The 23,981-nt window shown below is 48.7% G+C and overlaps 3 protein-coding genes across 4 annotated transcripts in view; 1 reads left to right on the top strand and 2 right to left on the bottom strand.

The window, feature by feature from the left end:
• Positions 1–316: 316 nt before the first annotated feature.
• LOC120447035 lies at positions 317–3,597 on the bottom strand. The gene is made up of 4 exons (XM_039628381.2): positions 3,269–3,597; positions 1,987–2,285; positions 1,600–1,926; positions 317–1,197 (listed from the first exon to the last, which is right to left on the bottom strand). The coding sequence occupies exons 1-4, from the start codon at positions 3,287–3,289 to the stop codon at positions 567–569; spliced, it is 1,278 nt and encodes a 425-aa protein (XP_039484315.1). The 5' UTR covers positions 3,290–3,597; the 3' UTR covers positions 317–566.
• An 84-nt stretch (positions 3,598–3,681) lies between these two features.
• On the bottom strand, positions 3,682–17,283 carry LOC120447030 (ubiquitin carboxyl-terminal hydrolase 43). Of its 2 annotated transcripts, XM_039628367.2 has the most exons (7): positions 16,174–17,283; positions 9,238–9,321; positions 7,796–8,038; positions 7,459–7,728; positions 5,566–7,381; positions 4,712–5,511; positions 3,682–4,647 (listed from the first exon to the last, which is right to left on the bottom strand). In XM_039628367.2, the coding sequence occupies exons 1-7, from the start codon at positions 16,792–16,794 to the stop codon at positions 4,597–4,599; spliced, it is 3,885 nt and encodes a 1,294-aa protein (XP_039484301.1). In that variant the 5' UTR covers positions 16,795–17,283; the 3' UTR covers positions 3,682–4,596. The 2 variants fall into 2 exon arrangements, with proteins under 2 accessions (XP_039484301.1, XP_039484302.1); XM_039628368.2 differs by lacking the exon at positions 9,238–9,321 and having other exon boundaries at positions 16,174–17,282.
• LOC120447031 overlaps positions 13,460–23,981 on the top strand; it is a 46,518-nt gene continuing 35,996 nt past the window's right edge. The window contains exon 1 of the mRNA XM_039628370.2: positions 13,460–14,395. The gene's annotated coding sequence lies outside the window, so the exon portion shown is untranslated. The remainder of the gene's footprint in view (positions 14,396–23,981) is intronic.

Below are 23,981 nucleotides of genomic sequence, written 5' to 3'. Positions count from 1 at the left end.
CTGTGCAGCTAGGCTGTGTATGTAATGCAGCTCGATGGCTTGGATCCCCGACCAAAACACCCAAACCCAACCAACTGGTTATATTGACTGCACACTAGATCAGCGGCCGAGGTTTTGGGCCCGAGTCTCGCACGCATGCGCAACTTGCGCGACTGGTTTCTGTGGCTTTTCGGTGGATCTTCCAACACAGGCGCACGTGAGAGAGTGGAGTTAGCCAGGAGGCTAACACACACACAACCTAGTCCAAAGCCACATCAAAGTCCCAGCAAAGTGCCGAATAGAGAGGCTCTCTTAAGATTTGGGTAGAGACGTATTTATTAGTAGAAATGCAATGCGCTTGGCTTAATCAGTCGAAAGAGGGAGCTAAGCGCCTAGGTTAAAATTGTATCTGCTAGATGCACGAACTGCAAACTCTGCGTGATCCGTATAGGGTGTCGTACGTGTAGGGTACCCGGTTGGATTACTAGAATGAGCCTTTCACCTCGAAGTTTTGTTCCTCTAAAGGCTAGCACTTAATCTTATTCTAAGGATCTCCTTGGAAAATCCTGTCCAGGAAGTGGACTTGTTCACAAGTCGGCCACCGACTTCCGGCGCACGTACTTGGCGAAGTAGTCCGGGCGCCAGCACTTGCAGGAGCCGGGGATGAGGAACCAGTCGTAGTAGAGACGCACCTGGAAGCAGCCCAGTTCATCGTGTCCATCGCAGTGGGCATCCGCCTGCGCGGCGGAACTTGCTGCTGCAGACGAGGTTCCGTCGGAGGCGGTAGCCACTCCGGCCCTCTTCTGCAGGTACTGCTGGTAGGCCTGGAAGTCCTGCACCGAGGGGGCCTGAGTGGTGGTCGAGCTGGTGGGCACCGTGTCCTCCGCATTGGGGTAGAAGATCTCCGCCACCAACAGGCTCACCCAGCGTGGTGACGACAGGCACCCGCCGTCCAGGTAGTGGCAGCGTGCCTGGATGCAGCGCGTCACTTCCACAGTCTGGGTGAAGTAGCCCTCGTAGGGAATTTGGACCACATAACGCCAGGCGCCCTGGTAGTTCTTGGCGAAGACGGGAGTAGCGTACTCCACCTTGGCGGGACAGGGAGTGGGTGGACCCTCGTATCGAATGGGACCCACTTCCTCGCGCCGTTCCGCAGTGGGCGTGGAAGGGGCTGCTCCGCCGGTGTCTCCCTGAATGGCTCTGTATAAGGTGCAAAATCTGCGGGTGGAGTAAGAAATGTTTCATTAATTGACCTGCAAAAAGTTGTATCGTCAAAATGTAATAGAGTTCAATACCCCTTGCATGTACTCTTCTCAGAATTTGATCTATGTATCTCAAGTTTGAGCTTCTTTAGTTATATGGCTATACAACATGATGTGGAAAGTGAAATGGCCACCTCATCTCTGTTTTTTGCCTTGATAATTCTTGGAATGTATAATTTTTTAAAGATGACTCATGAGTATAAAGTGGTGACCTCTTTAGCTTCAAATGTGGCGCCTTTCCCCTTGCTTAAATTAAGACACTCTAGCTCTCTGGCAGTTCGTATATGAAGCTAACTCCATAACTCATCAGCTAGGATTGGAATAACTTGACTCCCCCATTTCCAAGTTGAAGACTTACACTCCACCGCCATCGCAGAACTTTCGTGGCTTCCTCTCCTCGGCGGCCCTCCTCTGCTGGCTGTTCCGATCCCTTTGCTTGTGCTGCTCCTCCTCGTCCAGGGCGGGATCGAAGTAGCTGTACTCGTTGGACTCCACGCCATCCGGCAGGCTGCGGCGGACGCGAGTGGAGCCTCCAGCGGGATAGGGCCTGTCGATGTTGTTGCTGTCCAGCTGTTCCACGGGCTCATCTCGAATGATCTGGGTGACCTTGGGGAGGGTATCGTCGGCCTTCAGAACGGGCAGCGTTTTCGAAAGGAACTTCAGCGTTTGGTTGCGAATAAGTTCGCTGAGAAGGAGGTTTACATGAGATATTTCTGAAATTTTTTACGCAAATTTTGTCACCTACAAGGGATAGGGCTCCCCCAGCACATTTTGTCCCAGCGGATTCTTGGGTATCTGACCCTTGTTCAGATCTCCGCAAATGTTGTGAACGGACACGGCAGACTTCTTGCCGGCGGTCACATCCTTGCACTCCGCATTCACAAAGGTGTAGGGTGGCGGCCTGACTTTGGGAGGCACCGCATTCGGGGACTCGACGAAAGCGTAGTAGCCCTCCGGAGGCTGCTCCTCGCCGTAGTCCGATGGCGACTGCTGCTGCGGCTGGGAGAAACCAAAGTGGGCCAGCAGCAGAAAGCTTAAAATTTTCTGCAAAGAGTCAAAACAAAGACGGTCATAGTGGGATGGAATCAGGGGCCGTAACCGTCTGGAGTCAAGTTAATTGCCACGAAGAGTCGGTGAATGGCCCAATATTGTCCGGAAAAAGAAGCGAGATCTTTTACACGGCCATACATACACTTTTCGATGTTTTGTTGTTTGGCGAAAGCGCGAAAGTTTCTGTTTCTGTGAAGATAAACAAACCGAGGCAGCAATTGCGGTCCAGACACTGTGCTCACTTGACCATTAATTGTTCGAGGGAACTTTCCCTGAAATTCTGGGCACTGGCATCTCAATGAAACCAAAAGTTCCACGGACAGACCCGAGTTATCCAGGTCAAGTGGCTCAGCTTGGTGGGCGGCTGCAGTGCCAAGAAGCTGTGGAATTTCTCTCTTTGTGACACGGTTCACAGCGCAATTTGAATGCGGCGTTGGGGAATCGGAAATCGGGTCAGCCGCTAAGCTCGTTCTTTTGTTTTTTCCCTTCTAATGAGCCAGAAACTTGTTTGCCCTGCGAGAGAGCTCGAGAGCCCGAATGAAAAGAACCCAATTTGCATAGGTAAATATTGGTGGCTCAATTGCAGATTGGAGACCCGACCCGACCGCCTTTCGGGGCCAAGACAGGCTGATGTGATCTGGTCAGGGGAGAACTTGTTGGCGGTCTGTTCCCAATATGCGTGCCACACGCCTAACGGGAAAGTTGCTCGGCACCCGGCCAAAAGCCAGTAGTTAGAACTTGAAGACCGAACTAGAAGAACAGATCGGAACGTACGCTGCTCCGCAGTTAGCTTAATTCATTAGCATGCTCCAGAATCGGGCGGTTCCCAGTGAACCGCCTGGGTAACAGTAAACGTGAGCGGTTAGCTCGCCAATGTTAACGCATTGCAAAACAAAAGACTTGGGCAACGAACTTGACCAGCGGGCCATGGAAAAACTTGGCAGTTAGCAGTTAGCACACCCGTAATGATGACATACCAGCACTAGACGATAATCCATCTCCGCTCGTTTGCTTCTTGTAGAAGGTTCTTGGACTTGGCCTTCTTCAGGCTCGATTCAATCCGCAGTGGTGGAAAGCAGAACCAGACGCGTCAAGTGCAGCAACTGAACTGAGTCTTCGGCCAAGTCGCTGCAGACGTTGAACCTCTGGTTGCTTTCAAGCCCGGTAAACTAGCCAGAGCATGAGAAAGTGGAAAGAAAGAAAGCTTTACCTTGAGTTTTGCATATTTTGAGAGAGCCAAGTATGAAGACCATAACAGAAGTATACTTTCCGGCTGAATACGATGTAAAATGGCTGTCGACTAAAATCTGGCTTACTTCGTCAGAGATGAACCCTTCCTAGCCACAGCCAAGTGTTTTTTACATTTTATTAGTTCACTTCCAAGTCGTACTTCATATTCAACAACTTCACGTTTATTTATGAATACAATGAACGTTTTACACCGTAATAAAGTTCTTCCTCTCCAGAAAACAATGTGGTAGAGTCCTTAAACATTTTTTATCAATATAATGTTTTGGTGTAATGCTTTCGTCTACATATAGAATACATTATTTATAAAGTAATATATATGTTCGTATATAGATCCGCATTATAAACGATTCACAAAACGTAGCCCGACAACGAATCGAAAGAATCATATGCAGTTGTGCCAGAATTTTATGGTTGTGGAAAAGTTACAATCGTATAGATTAATGTAGAATTCAAAGTAATGGTAATTAAAGAGAATACGTGTCCTTACATTTCTATCTATGCGCATAAATTTAGTCTGAAACTTGGTTTCATGTACAAAAAGCTAAACTTAGGCATGCCAAGCACTTCATCGTTACGTAAAAATCGTTAGGGAACTATACAAGAAGGTTAATAGGTTGAACGGAGAACTAAATCAAATCAAATTGTACTTCATTGTTTGGCTAAATTAATATCGGTAGTCGTTAGGTTAAAAAAATCCTCGTCGATTCGGTAAAGTGTAAAGAAAACTAATGCTCGTCATTGGCTTTGAATTGCTGTCGAATAAATATTCTAATGCTTATAGATTCTATTCAAGTTTCATCAAACTTTCAAACGTTATGCAATATTGCAAGTATCGTATATATGAGTACGTATCTTAAAGTAAACAAAGTTGTATAACATCTTCATAATGCGTTTTGCTTATCGCTCGGGAGCTCCGGTTAAGAAATATCATATAAAGTAAACCTTAGGCTTATGGCTATAGTGCGTTTTTGTATATTCTTGTTTCGGCTTCGCTTTCATTTTCGGGTTTCATTACTCTTTATGTCTACAATCCGAGTGGATCCTAATATCGCATCTAATTCTTGGGCGAAACAGTGATGAGTTTGTGTGGCGTTACGGGCGATATCTGCAACAGGATGTTTAAATTTAGTAAGAATGTCTCTAGGGATTCTACAACTATATTGACCTACCCAAAGGGACCTGCCCATGTACGAATCATCGTCATCTTCGATCAGTCCGGCTGTATGATGGTGACTCTGTTGGTCGATAAACAGCAGCGTGTCCTTGCTGCATGTGTTTGCAGACTTGCGTAGCAAGGATGATAGTGTCTCCGTGTAATTTGAACTTGTGGAAAACGAATGCCGAAGGCTTAGACTGGCCGCCGCCTGCTGCTGTTGATGGTGCGTGGCATTCTCTACGGCTGACACGCTGCTCCTAGATCCGTGCCATTGATGGTTATGCAGCACATGTCGCGATAATTGCAAGCTGGACGAGAGCTGCGACGTGTTTCCATTTCCATTGAAAAGAGCTGGTGCGGCGCTCATGTGGCCGTTGAATTTGCTCTGCAGAGTAGATGCCGCTGTCACTGAAGTACTCAATGATCGCGGCGAGGAGCGTGACGAGAGCGAGCTTTCCGAGGAGGAAGAGCTGGACGAAGAGCTCACATGGCCATTGGTCTTGAGCTCGGCGGTTGGTTCGCTCACATCTGGGGCTTCGGAGAGTACGTCTTCCTTCTTAACGGATTCCTCCTGCTTCTCCTGTTCAGGTTCGGGACAATCTTCATCCATGGCAAATATAGGCGTGGCTTCCTCTACCTCCACCTCCACCTCCACCTTCTTTGGTTCATCCTTAGCGGCTGGATTTGCCTCCGCCTTGCTGGTCTCACTTAAACTGGTGTCTACATCTGCATCGGCAAATGCCAGTTCCTCAATATGTAGATCACGTGTAACAGATGTCTTTTCTTCAACGGCGTCTGGGCATTCTTCAGTAACTAAAATAAGAGCAAGATTAATATATATCTTATTATATGTTGGGTAAAGTTTACCTTTCGCCTTCTCTTGGCAAATTATGGGTATGTCCACCGGCTTGGACTGGGCCTTCTCCGCTACTGCTGCCGCAGGAGATTCGGTGGTTTCCTCCAACTTGAGCGGCTCCTTCTCCTTTCCTGACGTCGATGATGCGGACGATGATGGGGCTGGGGCAATTCGCGATACCCAGTGATCTCCGGAGTTCGAGCTGGAGCCGGAACACTCGCCAGCATCTACACTGCGTCGCTGGTAGAAGAGCATGTAGGCCTCGTTATTGATGATGTCCTGCTCAATGTCGTCCTCCGGCACCTTGCTCACTCGCTGGTCGTCGAACTTATACCACTGACGGTCGTACGGATTCTTGCAGGCGGCCGTATAATGGCCCGTTTCCAAAGTATCGCCCTGATGGTAGCACACGGCATAGAGGTCGTACCGCGTGTCCTTTGCGTCGCTGCGCGAGTTAAGTGTGGAGGAGCGCGAGTCACCGGATCGAGCCTTCTTCCAGGGATTCGAGCCCAGACCGAGTCCAAGTCCCAGACCCGTTCCCATGCCCAGCGAGCTGCTGGCACTTTCATGCACGCCACGAGCCAGGTGTGGTGACATGTCGAAGGCGGTCAGCGGGAATTTGACCATTGTTGTCAGCTTGGCCGCTTGCGGACCCTTAGATTGATGTTGCCGGAAACGCTTGAAATGCACCACCAGGATGTCGGGAAGCGACCACAGACCCAGCGTCTTCACTACTGGAAGGTATTGCTGGCAGTGTGGACAGCGCCAGGCATCCTCGGCACTTAGAGTCTCTGCCTTGGTGTAGTGCTCCAGGCACTGCTCCAAAGTCAGCGAGGCTGTGTCGCTCGGTTTGCTGGCACTCAGACGCGCAACGCTCTCGTGTTCCACGACGGCTTCTTCCGTGTCCTGCTGTTTACTGATAAAGTGTGCCTCGGGCGAACTCCACTCCAGAAGAAGCTTTATATGCTGGGGTCCCGCCTCGGAGGACAGCACGGAAAGCGCCATGTCGATCATCTCGGTAAGCAGCGGGTGCTCCACCTGCTCCAAATAGGTATCAGGGTCTGCGGAGGGATCTTGCAGTCGAATGCGGAACATCTCGTTCAGTGGCGTGGCATAGGAGAACACCTCTGGCTTGAGCAGCGGCGCCATTTCGCGGAGCATTCGTTTCTGCAGATCCTGGTATGAGCAGTCACGAGGTGCCTTCATGCTGAAGGGGGCTCCAAAGCGGCTTATGTCCGCTCCATCCTTCGCACGGTATACGTTGGCCACTAGGAGCAACAGGTCCGCCTGCGATTGAGCTGCAGCAGGAGCAGGAGCCGCTGCTGTTGGAGCAGCCTTATCCCCCGTCTCTGGAGGAGTAGCAGCCTTGGGAACAGGAGTTGCCTCCGGCACCTCGATGCAGTAAATGGTTTCAATGCTAGATAGCGTCTCCACGGGCTGTGTGTCGTAGAAAACGCGCGTGAATCCTTCGGCGTTTAAGTCAACCAGGACCATTCGCGATCCCTCGATCCCTGTGTCCGCCTGAAGCTGCTCGCGAAGCGCTACTATCGGGGATCCGGCTGGGACTCGCAAGCCCATCCTCACCTGACGTGGGAGCTGCTTCATGTAGACCACCGTGACGAATATCGTCTGCTGGGTGAGCTGCGGCAGCTGCACGGAGATGCAGTGGAAGGGGTCGAAGGTGTTCGATTGCTTTTCGCAGCGCGGGCAGGTGAGCGATGAGCGGAACTGGGCCTGGAACACGGCCTGGACGAAGCTGTTGTTGCACCGGATGTGGTTGGCCAGCGTCTCGGCGGCGATCACCTCGTCCGATCGGCCGTACGAGTTCTGCAAGGGATTATAAAGAATAAGAGTTAGTTGCTTTATCTAAAAAAGCGGTTGCCGCCAAGTGGAATTTCGCCTACCTTGAGGCTCTTGTAGCGCCGCTTGCTGGCCGTGTTGAGGTCCTCGTGCACCTTGTCGAGCAACCAAAAGAGAAACTCCTGGGCATCGTGTTGCGTCGAGCTGCGGAACTGCGTTCCGTACCGATCCACCACTGCCTTAAAGCTGGTGCTGTGGTCACTCTCGTTCTTGCAGGTCCACAGCGCCTTCAGCACGTTGGCCAGCTGCTCGGTGAGCTCTCCCTTGGTGCCGAACTTTCGCGAGTTGATCTTGTTGCGTCGCTTGAGGTCAGCCTGCGAGGAAAGGTTGAGTATTATATGGTGTTGGAGTTATATGGAGTTATCTGCCAGATATATTTACCTTGTACTGATCCAACACAAAGTACTCGGCCAGGATGTCTGTGTGACTGAGGCACTGCAGCACCGCGTTCATAAAGCAAGTGTTCCCGTGGTTCTTCAGGCCCATTACACCTGGAGTCTGATCCGCCGGCCACTGATAGCCTCCGATGGGGGGCACTCGCTCGCCGCCACCTGGTCCTCCGCCTCCTCCTCCGCCGCCGCCCGCCGAAGCTGCCGGGCCCGATGGCTGTCCATGTTTGTTCGCCTGGGAAGGGAAAAGGGGAGAGCTGTGTTAGTCGCTGGGGAGTACCAATTGTATCGACGGTGAAGGATCTCGTTACTAGATCACACTGGAGTGCAGTGGAGTAGACTGGGGCAATTGGCGTTGGCTGTTTGTGTTTCAATTTCGTTGCCAATTAAAAATTGAAAAAATGAAAAAATATTTAGAAAACAAGGCGAAAAAGAAAGGTTTGTAGGTAAATGCTCTACTCTACACCAGCTATGGGTAGATAATTTCGATAACCAGATATGTTAAAGCTTCCGCGAATTAGCTTTACTGCTATGCAAATATTTAATGAACCAATTAGAAGTGCATATTTAGGGAGGGCGAGTGATTGGGCTCAATGGTGTGGAAAATTTCGGTGCTAATCAAAAAAGAAATCGAAATTACTTCCATACGATGAGGGAGGTGTGTCTGATGTCTAGATCTCTACAACTGCAAAAGATTCCGTAAAACATAAATCAAACGAGAATCTTTAACAAACCGAATAGTCTTTCGCTGATTGATCTCTAGCTACACCTCTCAAAGGTTTAGGATTTACGATATTACAAGCAAGCCATGTAATCGCCAAGAAAACTAATGGAATATGTGGCTGAGATTGAGGCTGTTTCGATGTGGCACTTTCGACGTGGCCGAGTGCCTTTAACAGCGTCGGTTGCGTTCAGCAATGAAATTTGGTGGATTATGAAATTGGCAGCCGCACGGGAAACAGAGTGCAGTTGGAGGTCACTTGGCTGGCGGAGGTCAATGCTAAGTGGGTCTCCCAATTCCCCTATTTCCCAGCGAAATGCAAGACTCGGTGACGAAGGCAGGCAGACGGACAAAAGATGAGTAAGACTCTGGTAACGTCATCGTGCGATGCCAGAAAAAATATACCCGAAAATGTGTTGTACGAAAATATCAAACAAAAGCCAGCGAATAATGGATTCAATAGAGTCAACAAAAAGTGGGCAAAACAGCGACCAAAATAAGCGCAAATCGAACACAAAAACCCGTTTCTGAAAGCGAAACCCACGCAAACCCAAGAGGCAAAGAAATAGGCGGCCAGTGGTAAATTGGCCAAAAGGAAATAAATCTCTGTGTGGGATGGGCATTGATGTAGGGATGGTGATCATGACATTACCAGCGGGCTGTGCCATGCTTTGGACTGCAGCCCACCGATTACTGATTACGTTCGTTGGTACCTCTTTTCTGCGCCAGCATCCGGTGTAGAATGGCACAATTTCAATGAAGGCGATGCGATTCGCAGGCGAGTGCTGCTCCTCCGACTGCAGACGCGGCATTTCCAGGTGAGAAATGGGGAGATTGGTTAGCTTGGTCGTCAGTTAGCACATATATTCACTCGCGTCACGCTTTCCGGAAAGTTCCCCAGCTCCTAAGTTCCCAACTTCCCGAGTTCCCAAGTTCCCAGGTTCTCAAGACATTAGCCCGGATTTCGTTGTCTCATTCGCTTAAGCTTAGTGACACCACTGACACAACGATGGCCCCCCATCGTTGGCTTTGAATAATTGTTGCTTTTGTTGGCAATTTGACATTGAACTGACGTCGACTGCATCGAACAAATGCCATTTGTATAGTGATCTGTGGGGAAGTTGAGCGGGCGGGCAGTGGCCACGTTGAATGGCGGCCAAGTGGCTGCTCGAGTGCTTGCCGGACAAAGGAAAGATGCCCTGCAAAGGGCACGAACTGGGGCCAAATTTAAGTGCCACCCCTCCCCCACCAGTGCCTGGAGCTTAAAGACTAAGCCCCGGAGCACCAGGTTTTTAGCCTGCGATTGCCCGACACTAAGCGGATTTTCTTAATAATTAAAGGCGTGGCGCTGAGCTGAAAGGGTTCCGAGTTTAAGCAGCTCAGCTCATTAGACGACCCAGCTCGAAACCCAAATGAAATGGCCGGCAGTGATGTAAACTGAGCCAAAGCCATCGCCTAAAACGGCGGTCTATGATTTCGCGGTTGGAGCAGCGTCGCAATGAATAAATTGACTTGAATTTCTGCCCCAAACGCATGTCCAGAGCTCGTCTATATATACATATATCTTCCAGTTCCCGTTCCCGTTCCCGTTCCCATTCCCGTTTCGCATGTGAGTCTGCTGACCTAATCGCGGTGGTCATTTCTCACACAGCTGGAGCCAAAGCAGCAGACTCTGAGATGTTGCGCATACGCCGCGTTCGCCCGTCTTCCATTTGTACTTTTGTGGCTGGTTAATTGAGCCAGAAACGCGGGGCATAGAATCAAAGTAGCCACTGGCCACTGGCCACTTGTCTCAATTTGCGCCGGCAATTTTATCATCATCGTCATTATTATTTATAAATTTAAGCAAATTCCTCCCGTTTTGTTTGTCCGCGGATGAGTCGCGCAGTCAAGTGGCCCCAAATGTTTTTCTTTATATAGCAAGTGTCCTCCTCAGTCCATCATCCTATGGCTTTGTTTACTCTTGCGTATTTCGCTTAACGTGATGTATCGAATTATTAGGCCCTCGTCTCGTGTTCATTTAGCTTCTTCCCCGTTTTTTATTTATTCCAGCCAGCAAAAATTCCATTCCACCGGAGCAAGTGTGTGCTCTTCTGATAAGACAGTGGAGCGCTGTGTGGAGAGCGGAGGGAAGGGGGCTGGAGCGGAGCGGTACCGCGCCAGATAACTTAAAAATATTGCACTGCACTCGAGTATTTGCTCGCCCTTACGTAAGCAACAAACAGCAACATGCCGCTCCAGATGCAGATATATCTGTGGTGCAGTTACGTTTGCGTTTTTATTAAATAATTGTAAATAATTGAAGATAATTGCTGCTGATGTGGCTGCCACGAGGTTGTTATTACCTACGAGATCTTGGCCACAGCATGAATGAAATTGCCTTTTGGGCTGGGCACCAGAGAGATAGACAGAGAGAGAGAGAGATTCCGGTATGGAATCTCGGTAGGATCGAGAGCGGTCGTAGATCCGAGACCGAACCGAGTTCTCCTACCGGTTGGACGGCATTTTATTAATGGAACGCTCGAGCAGACTATTATTAGAGCTCAGTTGCCCCCATATATCTCCGCGCCTTATCGCCACCCATTCGTCAAGCGTCTAATCGCCAAATCGGGAAATCGCATTCGATACTCGGCCGTTCCGAGCTTTGGCTCTGTACTAAGCGATGGGTTCGATTTGCGTTCGCCAGCGATCACGTGACACCCGAGAGAGTACTACTAATGCATAGCGTCACCATAATCATTGATTCCGTTCCGTCGGTCCGTCGGAGGGTAAATCATTTCGGCGACTGAGATTTCGGAGCTGCCAGATAAGGTCTTCGAAAGGCGTTTGGCAAACAACCTGCTGCGGCTTTATGGGGCTATTGTCTCGCCAGAAGTAATCCTCGGTGTAGTCGCGCTGTTTCCACCTCCCAGTAAACCAATTAGATCCCCCCGCTCAATATATATTTAATTATGTAAGTGGGGGCACCCGCACGCCCATTTCGAAAGGGGCGCGATTACGTGGCTCTGTCAAGGTTGCGCCTACAAAGGGGCTCTAATCAGGCCACCTTGCGAACACGCCGCTTATCAGAACCCAGAACCGAGTGCTCATATCTACATATACAGCTCGCGGCATGAGGATAGCTCTTTCTGGTTCATGGGGGTCTAGATTGGTGAACTAACTCTACTTGATTAATAGCAGAACTTGTGCGATGACCAAGTGGTCAATACTTCATGAGCGACATTCCTTGAAGACACTTATTGAAGTGTCCTGATCACTCAGTGATCAAGTTAAAGAACCAACTGAGCTTTTTAAAAACTCAAGTATGTCAATGATTTAAGGGTCCTCTAAGCTGACTTCACATCTGGCTTTACACTAGTGATCGGCACTGTTTGTTGTGACTGTCGCTATGACTTCTGTCAACTTTAACTGATATCTGCCGTTCATGGAACCTCAACGTCTATTTTGAGGCTTTTTCGAGCAAGGGCAAATCGCTTGACAGCAGACCAGTGATAAATTTGCACTTTTCACTCGGACCTGCTGTCACATACGTAGCACACATAATGGAATACTACGGAGGGGAGGCCCCTCACCACATACTTGATGATGGTTTTTGGGGAGTTTGTGGGACTTTATAGCCATATATCATGGTGGGGCCAGCGGAGCAGTGCGTAATTAACTGCGGATGACGTGGATAATTTCTGGCTGCCTTCTGGGAACCAAGCAAACATAGAAGAGTAACTGCTATTTGGACAACCTAAGCGCTGAACCCATAATGCTATAATCCGGCGACATAGAGCGACTACTATGTAAACCCCCTAAAATTTAAATTAAATTTAAATTCTGAAATGATTGTTTATGAAAATAAACGTGGCGGGCCATGGAAGTACGAAAATAACTGCAAAGGCTAAAAATTCCGAAAACATTTTTTCAATTAGTTTGATCTCAATTGATTTTACCTTGAAAGCGAATTCAGCCAGAACGGCAGAGTGAAAGAGAGAGAGGGAGAAATGGGGCCGAGCGGTACGGAAAACGTGCGGAGCAGCCCCAGCAACAACAACAACCAGTGCAGCATTAGGAATCGCACTGAGAGCACAAACAACAAACCATACAAACCATTCAAACCATAGACTATAGACAATAATTCGCACAGTTGTACAACAGCAAAGTTACGTGTGAGCCAGCGGGCGGAAATACGGAATACGGAATACGAAATACAAAGACTACGAGTGCGCGAAAGGCCTCCCAACCCCCCAGCCCCTTTCCCCATCCTCCTACTCCGCCGCTCGTGCTCTTGAAATATCATAGAAAATCAGCAAACAGAGGCGGTGGCGGCGGAGGGGGGAACGGGGCACTGGCGTTACGAACTAATCTTGCCATCAACAAGTGCACCAACAACAACAGCAACATCAGCATGAAACGCGCTTTTGGGTGGCAAAGCTTAAGGTACGGAAATGTACAAAACTGTTGCAGGCACTGAGCGAAAAACACACGACATGCAACTCATGTGGCAGAGTAGTTCATGAATTAGGTAGTTCTTGAATTAGTTTGCTCAAAGCAATCATGAAACAAAAACTAACATTTCAGATACTAAGTATATCGCACTGACTAATGCTAGTTGGAACCTCTGGTTTCTCCGCGTGTACTTGCTTGCATGTGCGCCATCTAACTCACGTGTTGTTTTTGGCGCCTTTGCAGTTGTTGTTGCTCAGATCGTCACACAGTGTCACTTTTGACTTTTACACCCCGCTTCCTGCCCTCCCCTCCTCCGATGCCCAGTGGCATTTGCAATTTTTGGCATGCAATCTTTAATAAGCCATATTATTGCTGCCGTTGTGGCCGCCCAGTTTGCCAGTTTTCCCAGTTTTCCCAGTTCTCGCAGGGCGATTTTGCTTTTCTTTCTTTTTGCATTTTGCATTTCGCTCTTCCGCCATTTGCGCCGCTTTTGTTGTTTTCCTGCAGCTATTCAAACTCAGCTTCTGAATAAAATCAATGCAAAGTGCGCGAAACGAGATGCCAAGTGCCAGAGGCATGAATCATAAATCAAAGTAGTTGTTTGCAATGTTTACAATGAGGTAAGCTCACAACAACAAACTCAACAATGCTCAATTGCCACATAATGTCATTAAGAAAATACTCACAGCAAAGGCAGTAATAAGTACTTGTTGCTCAGCTAACCGAGTATCTGAATATCTGGCCTTTTCGTGCCTTTTGTTGGTGAAAGGTGCCAAAAGACAAAAGCCAAGAGGCAAGAGGTAAGAGGCAGGAGGCAAGACAACTACAACTGCACCTTGCCAAGTCTGCATAGCCATAATGGCACAGTAAAAGCTTGCAGCTTGCAGCAGACAAATCGGTCGAGTTTCCCATTGCAATCTTTCGGATGGAAGTGGAAGTGGATGTGGATTCACGAGGGGCTTTCATGGCAGAAACTACAGATACTGTAGTTCCATTGAGCTCTACGTGCTCCACCCCTCGAGTCGAAACACTCTGGCAAACACCCGCACTGATCACTCATTGCCGCTCGTTTTGAATGAAATTAAGTCTGTTTTCGTATGCGGTTATCGTTCTGGAATGCCGAGCGCTAAAAAGGTCAGCTGCACTACGGCCATAAGGTCTGCCCTCTACAATTAATCAAACTTTTGCAGTCACACAGTCACAGTAGAGCCTCCGGCAACGAATCGTTCCATTTAATAAAATCAAACTAGAAATCTATAGCGTTCATTCATCTATAATCTGATTACGAATTAAAACTGAACGTGTAGTAAGCTTTGAAATATTTGTTTAGTGCATCTACCTTCGTGTTACATTACTGGAATGTGTCAAGTGGCAGAAAATTCGAGACGCTAAGCTGCACTGTTTATAAATTGATACGCACACACTGGGGCGTCCAATGTGAGTATTATTAGATCAAATTCAATTCCAGCAGCCTCGCGTTGCAGCGCTATCGCTTTCTGGAGGGGATCTGGAGGGGATCGGGCGACTGGCGGGCGGAGTGTGTCATTGCGCCGTGCACTTGTCTTCAGCGCTTCAGTTGTCGCTTTCCCCGCTTTGTGGAGCTGTCTTCTCCGACGCAAGCGTGGCACACATTGGTTGGCAGTTGCCAGTTGCCAGTTGGTAGTTGTGCTCCCCAGCAACCCGGAGTTCCCGATCCCCGATCCCCGGTTCACCCGGTCCGTCATTAAGTGCTGTCTCGCTCCAGCAGCTCACGACCTGAAAAACTCTTGTTTTTCGGACTGTGTGTGCCTGTGTGTGTGTGTGTGTGTGTGTGTGTGTGTGTGTGTGTGTGTGTGTGTGTGTGCGTTTGCCTGTTTGTTTATTATAGCCCGAACGGAGCAACAAATGTTGGCAACATTTACACAAAATTGTTTGAACAATTGCTGTCTGCGAAACAAAAGGCGCCCACCTACACCTAGTTACAGACCCCCGGAATCCCGCCAGCCAGCCACTCCAAAAGCACAACAAAAATTATGATAATAATGAGACAGCAATTGTTTAAAAATAAAATTAATTTCCATTCCCCGTCCTCGCGTATGGTAATCGTAAATTGCCGCTGAAGAGCGTAGAACATTTGAGATACACTTCAAAAAAGCGGAATCCGCTGTATTTATAGTTGTGTAAACAAAGGCTTTTTATCCGTCGAACGGAATGTGTGAACAAAGACTGCGGCGGCTACACCATATAGATTAACATACCGAAACTCCCTGGAGGAGGAGCACAAGGAGGAGGAGGAGGTGGCGGCCAGCCAAAGTCCCAATAAGCCGCTTTTTGGACTGATATACAATACAGAACACGGCTCGGCTCCCTTATCATCGGTCACGCAAATTGTGACTCAGCACGGGTAGCACAACAAAAAGCTGGGCGAGCGAAGCGCTACGAAACAGAAACGTGGCAAGGGGCGATTCGTGCCCATGCTCCATTCCCCACCCGGTGGGTGGTTGGTGGTGACTCCTTGCGGCACAAAAGACCCAGAATCATCAGCTGCAGCAGCAGCAGAATGGTGCCAAATCAGAGGCACTCCCATCCCCATTTCACATGCAGATGAAGATGCTGATGCAGATGCAGAAGATGCCATGTGTCCGGCGAAGACAAAGAGCAGCGAGAGCAAAACAAAGCAGCCGATAACGCACTAAACGAAGATGCATTCCATGGCAGTGCTGCTGGACTCCTGATAAGGGGCATTGTGGCACTGCACACTGAGAAGTGCGGAATGCGAGGGATGCGGAGCTAGGAGATGCGCTCTAAGCAGCCCGCTGACAAAGCGAAGAAAGAAAGGTATACTAAGTGGAACTACATATATGAGCCTCGTTTATGCGCACCCATTAATCGCAGATAAACAGTTCATGTTACATATGTATACCCATTTGAATGTAATTTAGCTACAAAGACTATTGGCTTAGTTAAAGGAAGTAAACAACCTGAGAAGTAAATTGCCAGATAGAAACCACTGATTAGAGTGATTAGTTACCCTCGATTTTTGATGTTATTTGTAAACTAAATCACTGCGCAAAAAAGTGACCCGTTGAATTGCAAGTCACAAGAGCAAAACATGATATGTTTTGATGAGTAATAGTAATATAATCGAATTGCATTGCTTGCTAATCAAAAAGTCGTAAGATACATTGTGAAATATCTGCTCTTCGGCATAGCTTTCCACGCTTTTCCGGGCTTACCACGACATTCACCGTCGAACTCAGGTGCTGGGCGATCCGGTTGAGAAACTTTCTGAAGGACGAACGGCGCAGGGCACGTGTCCGCTTGCTGTTGCTGTTGTTGTTGCTACTACTGTTGGTGTTGGTGTTGCTGTTGTTTCCATTGCTGGCGGTGGTGGTGTTGTTGTTGGCCGTATTGTTGTGGTTGCTGGTGGACGAAGTGAAGGGAGCCTCGTAGCTGCTGAGGGACACAATGCTCCCGCTCCTGCCACGCCCCCCGCCCACGCAGGACGAGATGGCCGTGTGGCTGCCACGCCGCTCCCTGCCCCCGCCCCCGCCCCCGTTATCCTTGCCGCTTCCGTTGTCCTTTTCCGCTCCCGAGGACGACGTAACGGCAGCTGCCGTTTTGAACTTGCGCGTCCAACGGAAGGGATTGCGTGGCATGGAGAAGGTGCGGCGAATCTTTTTGGCGGCATTCGGCGTGCTCGTATCTGCTGCTGCTGTGGTTGCTGCTTTTGTAGCTGGCGTAGTAGTAACTTCTCCTGCTACTGTTGCTGCTGCCGTTGTAGTTGTTGTTGTTATTGAGTGGGTGGTGGCGGCGTCGCCCTCGCTCTGCTCTCTTCGCTCCTTTGTCGTACCCATGCTGGTCTCGCTCTCTCGCGCACACACTGAACACTCTCAGATTTCGGTCACATATAAATTGGTATTAACGTATGAATTGCACGGACGCAGGACGTACTGTACTACCAAACTAGTGGCTAAAACTATCGCGAGTCCGAGGTTGACCTTTTAGCAGAGATTTCGCGGCCTCGTTATTGCACTTTTCCGATTTTCGCCTCACTGTTTCTCGGTTTTGTGTCTGCCCCCACCTCTTGCGCCGCTTTTCTTGCGCCGCTGGCTCTTCTTCTTGCTCGCTGACCCACTCCGCGACTCTTTTCCGCCTCTCACATGCAAATACTTTCACTTTTTCGGGCGGCGTCGGCTGTGCAGCAAAAAAATTGGCTGGTCGATGGTCGCGCGATCGAACCGTTTTTTATTTTGGGGCCGCGAGTGCGCTAGTATTATTAACAAACAAGAGTGTGATTGTTTCTGGCTGTTCAAAAATACCTTCGATGTGTCGAGTGTGACTGTTTCGCGTTTTGCTGAATTTACTGAACACACACCGATTGCTATCGATGTTTCCCGTCAGTGTGAACGTATTTTTCTGGGAAACCACATTCGGTCTAATAGTTGGCAACGCGACAAGCGTTGGAATCTAAGGCAAATTATTCAAATTTTGTTTAAGCAAATAAAGTATTTTTAAATGCAACCCCAGAGATATGAACTCTAAATATTCTTCAGCAGTTGAAATAACTTACATTATATATTATACATATTCGATTACTTATCGATAAGTGTACGCATACATTTATCGGCAGAAATCGATAGGTAGAAGAAGGGCGGTAATTTCAAATGATGTATTTTAAAAGGAAACATTATAAGTGACGTATTGCGATATACTTATCAACCATTTTCGACTACCTAATTTATGCCAGCAATGCTGATAAATTACTTTAGTACGCGTGGGAATTAAAGCGGAATTATGCCTTAAGTGCCGTCAGGCACTCTGCGAAATTCGGCGCTTGCAAATGATATTCAAACACCAGTGATATTCCAGATTTACGACGGAGACAAAGCCATCGCCACCGGCGACGAGGACGAATGGTCTGATGGTCGGAGGGACGGAAGGCTCATGGCTCATGGCTCATGGCACAGTTTTACTTTCAGCACTTCAAACCCGATTAAGCACCTCATTTTATGTGTTATTTATCTACTGATTGGATGGCGATGTGTGGCGGAGGAGCCGATGCCCTCCAGCCTGTGTGGCTGGTCTATTGCCCTTGTTATTTTCCACTCGGCTGTTCGTCTATCTTGCGCGCTCGCCCTTCCCATTAAAAGACGACGAAAATACGCGTATAAATGCCACATAAAACAATACAAAGAATAATAGGCCACCATTTTTCACCACCCAGCCCACGCCGACGGGCCACGCCCACTTCTGCGAGTCTGTCAGACAGCCACTCAGTCGGCGACACCTGTCAGGACCCCACTTTCTCCCACTTTCCCCCGCTTTCTCCCACCCTCTACCGCTTTCTCTCCGCAGGCGCGTATGTGCGTAGGCATAAAATAAATAAATAAAAAATTGACTACCAGACGAGGACCCACTGAGCCAGGAAAATAATATTATGTCGACCCATTGAAACGAGCATGATGTAATTTTCTTTTCCGTTAAGTTTCATTTGGTCGCTGAGCGAAAGTGGCTTCCCCAAGCTGACACACACATTTCCTTTATGATTGCGGCGCAGGTGCTGCGTTTGAGCCACTGCCTCTGGACTGGCATTGACAATTTGCCATTTTGCCATTTTGCCAATTTGCCAATTTGCTAATTTGCAATTGTAAACTTGTAAACTCCCCTCGACACTCGACACACTGCCTTAGTCTTAGTCTTGGTCCTGGCCGAATGACATAATTCCGCGGGATTCAATTATATTGCCATATTACATAAGCCGATTACAGCGATGATAACAAAGCATTAAACTCATTAGGAGACAGCGTGTGGGCGACCAGAGTGGGCGGAGTGGGTGGGTGGGAAGTGGGGAGTGGCAGTGACAGAGAGTCAAGATGAGATGGCAGCTGGCGAGGCCCATGCCCATTAAATGAACTTATCAATAAAAAAATGAAAGCGCCGGGGAGCAGCGAAAAAAAAAAACAGCACACACCACCAGGAAAAGTACAGTAAGGACTCGTATTCAAAGTATGATTTATTCAAAGATGGTTAATTTGTAGCAAGGGCGATGCTAATTTCAAGAAGATGATACGTATTTTCCGATCTCCTACAAAATATATTCAAATGCGAGTCCTATCACACCTAGCGAGGCTCCACTGTGCGAGGACAGCAAACAGGGAACGGAAAAAAGTCGAGAAAGACAATAAAGGCAAACAGAACATAAATTGAAGCAGGCCGCGCCAAATATCAACAAAAGCTTGCCCAGTGGGTGGCAAACACACCCGCAAACACAATGCGCCACCCAGCCCAAAAAATAAAAGAGAGATATGGATAGAGTGTGAGAGAGAGAGAGAGAGGGAAAGGATGGGGGTGCGAGGCAAAAGGCGATATCGCATATCAAGAAAAATCACAGCCAACAAAAAACCCCAAAATTAAATGTCCCCAGCGGACATCCGAAAATGAAGGCACGGGTACTTCGTGGGAGCTGGAATGAAAAATGATTGACTTTTATGGGGTAGCGCATAGTCGGTCTTTAACATAATATTTGTCATAAAATTAAGGGCTGCACAGGACGAAGAGACAGAGAGAAAGAGAGAGGGCGCGAGAGGGTGAGAGAGGGAGAGGCAAACATTGTCGTACAAAATTTGCTAAATGCCGGCACGCAGGAAGAGCTTCCTCTTGGCCGAGGCACAAAAGTTCATGCAGTTCACAAATTGTACACATCGGCACACGCACACACACACACACACATGCGCCCACTTCCGGTTAAAATAATAATGCCAGAGGGGGAGGGGGGTGGTGCGTGAGGAAGGACGATAGCTACCAACAAAAGCAATAATTATGGCAAACGAGTTTGCCTCGTCTTACGCCTTTTGTGGCCCATTTTCCTGCTTTGACACAAGCCTTAACCTACAAAGATGTTCCCCCCGCCGCCCGCACCCCTAAACAGCCACCCCCCACCCCCACCCCCTCTGCAGCGCAGAGAGAGACACCCAATGCCTTTGCTTTTGCTTTTGCTTTTGCTGTCATGTTCGAGCAACAAAGCCATCGAAGCTGCCCCTTCAGCACCCGCCGAAGATGAAGCCGACTATTGTTGGCCAGCTACCGAGGAAAACCTCCCAGCCACCCCGATTTCCTCCCCTCCATCTATCTACCCCACCTTCCCCCTCCATCCCCACCGCCGATATCAGTGTGTGTGTGCAGGAAATTTCGTTTTATGCGCGAGACAAATCGCACCTTATTATGTGGGGCGCGCATGTGTGTGTTCGTGTGAGTGGGTGGCAATAAGGGGCTTGTGCAGACATTTGGTGGCTTGGTTGCTTGGTGGGTTGGTGGGTTGGTTGGTGTGTGCGTTGCGACTTTGCGACGAGCCATTATCCACACTCATGCACCCACGCTCCAGCTATGGCTTTATCACCCAACAACAACGACGAACGCCGCACACCCACAGGAATTTACATTTTACGTCCTGCATATGTGTGCCAATTGCGAGCTTGTGAGTGAGAGGTGCGAGGGGTGGCCAAAACGGTTGGCCAGCGTATGCGCCACTCGTCCTTGTTCACTTCATAACGTTTGATGCCCTGCAAAGTAACTCCAAGGAATAGGGAATACTCAGGAACTGATGCCACATTGTATGAAGATCGAAATACCATTATTGTTGAATTGTATTGAAAACTGGCAGCACATGTGATTCCTTTCTTTGATGGGTTGATGGGGTTGATGATAGGAGGGTTCTCTAAGTATTAGTCTTGACTGTCCCAATTACTCGAGCTATATGCAGTACGAACTTCGCAGTAAACGCAGTAAACCCATTTGCAGGGACAGTAACCCATTTCCGCTAACCGTCTTCCAAATCCGACTTGGTTTTTATAGCGCGCACTTAACCGCATCTCCATAGCCATCTCCAATCTCCAATCTCGAATGGCTGGCAGTTTGCAGTTCGTAGCGGGCATAATTATCAGATGGCAGGATCCATTTGTGGGTCGCAGGATTGCAGGCGAGTCTGCGTCCGATTTCCAATCTGATTCTGAATCTGAGTTGGAGTCTGAGTTGGAGTCTGAGTCATAGTCATCGTCATCATCGATAAGCGCCGAGCATTAGTTTAGTTTCCCTTCTGCCTTCCAGCACTTCCTTTGCAGAAAAAGAAACAGAAAAGGCGAAATAGGGAAGCAGCCCAAGAAGCGGCTGTCGACGGCTCAAAGCTCCTTTTTGGACTTGAAGTACGGTCGAACTTCCTTGGGGTGAACTGCTTCATTAACTGAATGCTCAGCAATCACATGGGAGTGATATTGTGGTTAATTCAACTAAGAGTGGAGTAAATCAGGCTTTCACTGCCTTTTTGTTGGCTCATATGGTTTGAATCCTTCACAGGAGCGATTTATCGAAGCTTGACTGTGTTTTTTGGCGGCATTGTTTGTGTTTGCCTTTGTTTTCTGGGGCGTAGTGGGTGGTGGTGGGTGGCGGAGGACTCTGTGCATCCGCTCGCCGCGTGACTTGCCCGAGGGATTGGATCTGGAGCCAGGCCTGGAAGGACGAGGGGATGTCCTGCCGAAGCCGCCGCCTCCCCTCATCACATTGTTTGGCCGCTTTGTGCCTGCGCGAAATTTCATTCACAAAACTTGCCTCTGCCTCCTGCCGCCTGTGTGTGTGTGCGTGTGTGTGTGAGCTTTCTTTTTCGTTTGCTCTTCGTGGTGCGTGTGCAAAAGGGAATAAAATAAATAAAGTGAGCAGAGCGCCTTGTGCGAGCAAGGACTGCGCAAAATCCTTGCCGCCCCTCCCCTCCTCCCCTCCCCATCCATTCCATTCCGCTCCTCTCGTTTCGTTTCGATTCGTTTGCTTTCGTTTTGGTCAGGCGACGTCCTTGTAACGGATGTATCTGAACGGCTGAGCGTCGCAGCTACCTTGGCACGCTCGCAGCCGAGGACCAAACTGCCAAACTGCCTAACTGCAAAACTGCCAAACTGGGAAAGTGCGAAATGGCGAAATTGCGAAACTGCGAGGTTGCTAAACTGAGGCGACTGAGGCTGAAACTGAAACTAAGAAACCGAAGCTGGCACCGAAATTGAAGAGGATGCTGCCCCGACGTGCGACGCGATGCGATTGGATGCTCAACTTGCCCAACTGTCAGATGCGGCGACGATAACGAGTCTGATTCTGACTCGAGAGCAGAGCCACCCACCCAGCACCACCCACTCCTCCTTCAACCTACTTCAACCTGGTAATGCACTCGATGGCATCCCGCCAGGCAGAGGGCTTGGGTATCAATCAGCCAGGCAGCCAGCTCTGCAAGCGGGAAATAATCGGTTTAATTAATCAGCCGAAAATGTATTCCCCGTTTTGGGCGAGAGACAATCACAGGATTGTCTAGGATACGCTCGATGAAATAGGCTTATCTGTACATCGCAAGTACGCAGCTTTACTTGATTGATATAAGTTAAATTTAACAAAAAAAGCTGAATTTAATATGCGTTATGTAATTCAGGGATACAGCTTTAAAAGAGTATCCAGGACTCTTCCTATCGCTGCCATACGAGTATTCCCTAGTTGTTGGCATTATTTTGTTATTTGTGCTGGCATTTTGGATTTGTTTTCCATTTTCTCAGTGCCTCTCGCATCCTCGCATCCTCTCAAACTCAAACACAATCGCACATACACACACCCACACGCACACACACTTTCACTCGCCGCAAATTTTCTTGAGGGTTATTCCGTTTCTTATCAATTTCTGCACGCACACCGACATGCGAGTCCGTGTTCTTGGCTGTCAGTGTGTGTGTCCTGTCCATGTGTGTGTGTGTGTGGATGTGGGTGTGCGCCCGCATAAGTTTGACACATTCATATCCACGCCAAAAAAACACACAAGCGGCAGTGAGCCATCTTCGGAGTGCTCGATGTCCTGGCACTTTCACTCTCCTCGTGGCTCCCTGGCTCCTTCGCTTCTGTGTCCTTTGCTCCTTGGCCGCTTGGCTGCTTGGTTCCTTGGCTGCTTGGTTTCTTGGTTTCTTGGTTCCCTGGCCGCTTCTCGGGTGGTGTGTTTGGGTCTGGTCTCGGGTCCTTCTCCGCTCGTCCTGTTGTCCTTGCATGTGTCACAGTTATTGATTGGAATGCGCATAAATTGAAGCAAACTGCTTTCCAAGCCAAATGATTCCCCCGCTTCCGCCTGCCGCCCTCCCTCTTATATAGTAATCTTTGTATTTTTTCGATTTCTGTTTGTTTTGCTTCCCACTTCACTTGGTCACTTTCCCTCGAATCGGCTCGGGTGTGGCTAATATGGTCTGTCCTGTTCTGGCCAGGCTTTCCAAGGACTAGGCCTCCCCTTTGATTTGTCGTGGCAGTTACTTAAGTTAATTACCAAAAAGAAAACTTAATAATTCAAGTGCTGTCTGTCCACCCCATCCTGTGGCCCGACTAACCGCCAACTATTGAGTGAGTGCCTGTTCCTAGACCCACTTCCTCCGGTTCCACGGATTCAGCTGCTGTCGAGTGTCTGCCTGAAGGTCGGCGTGGCCTTGGATACTTGGATGTTTGGAGGCGAGGATGCGAGGATGCTTGACTGCTCGGATAGTCATCGCAATTGGACAGCCGGCGAGAGTTTGGCAGAAATGTGCATCAAATTGCTCATCAGCTCGGTGGAATGGCGAGCAATGGTTTTCGAAAACATCTCAATGAATTCTTAAAACGATTAATGGATAATCGTGAACTGCTGAAGCCTTTCTATTCAATTGATATACCATTCTCCTATTTTACCTTTCGAAAATATCCATTTAACTTGTATATTGTGGTAATTGTTAAACACACAAGTCCACACAATTGATTTGCGTATTTAAAGCAATATGCAATTACTGCGCTGCTAATTGGCAATGAAGGAGCTTCAATCGGGACACTCGCCCGGAGGCTCCTGGAAATTATCCCTCCATCGACTGCGACAACATCCCGATTTCGAATCCGACTCTGACTCCGACTCCGATTCGAGTGCGATCCGACTCCGGATGACTTTGGCTAAGCTGGCGGGCGAAACTAAAACACGTCGAGTGGGATTAAACGACATTATAGGGTATTACAC

This window comes from Drosophila santomea, chromosome 2R (genome assembly GCF_016746245.2).
Source record: "Drosophila santomea strain STO CAGO 1482 chromosome 2R, Prin_Dsan_1.1, whole genome shotgun sequence".
Classification (NCBI taxonomy): Eukaryota; Metazoa; Arthropoda; class Insecta; order Diptera; family Drosophilidae; genus Drosophila; species Drosophila santomea.
The sequence above is the reverse complement of the archived record's forward strand: the minus strand, read 5'-3'. Positions and strand labels throughout refer to the sequence as shown.

Excerpts from the sequence above, each read along its gene's own strand:
- LOC120447035 (XM_039628381.2), bottom strand. The coding sequence starts at position 3,289 with ATGGATTATCGTCTAGTGCTG. Across the intron at positions 2,286-3,268 it reads TGGATTATCGTCTAGTGCTG|AAAATTTTAAGCTTTCTGCT; the intron begins GTATGTCATCAT and ends GACTCTTTGCAG. Across the intron at positions 1,927-1,986 it reads CTGGGGGAGCCCTATCCCTT|CGAACTTATTCGCAACCAAA; the intron begins GTAGGTGACAAA and ends CCTCCTTCTCAG.
- LOC120447030 (XM_039628367.2), bottom strand. The coding sequence starts at position 16,794 with ATGGGTACGACAAAGGAGCGAAGAGAGCAGAGCGAGGGCGACGCCGCC. Across the intron at positions 9,322-16,173 it reads GTTCGACGGTGAATGTCGTG|TCGGAGGAGCAGCACTCGCC; the intron begins GTAAGCCCGGAA and ends CCGCGTCTGCAG. Across the intron at positions 8,039-9,237 it reads GATGCTGGCGCAGAAAAGAG|GCGAACAAACATGGACAGCC; the intron begins GTACCAACGAAC and ends TTCCCTTCCCAG.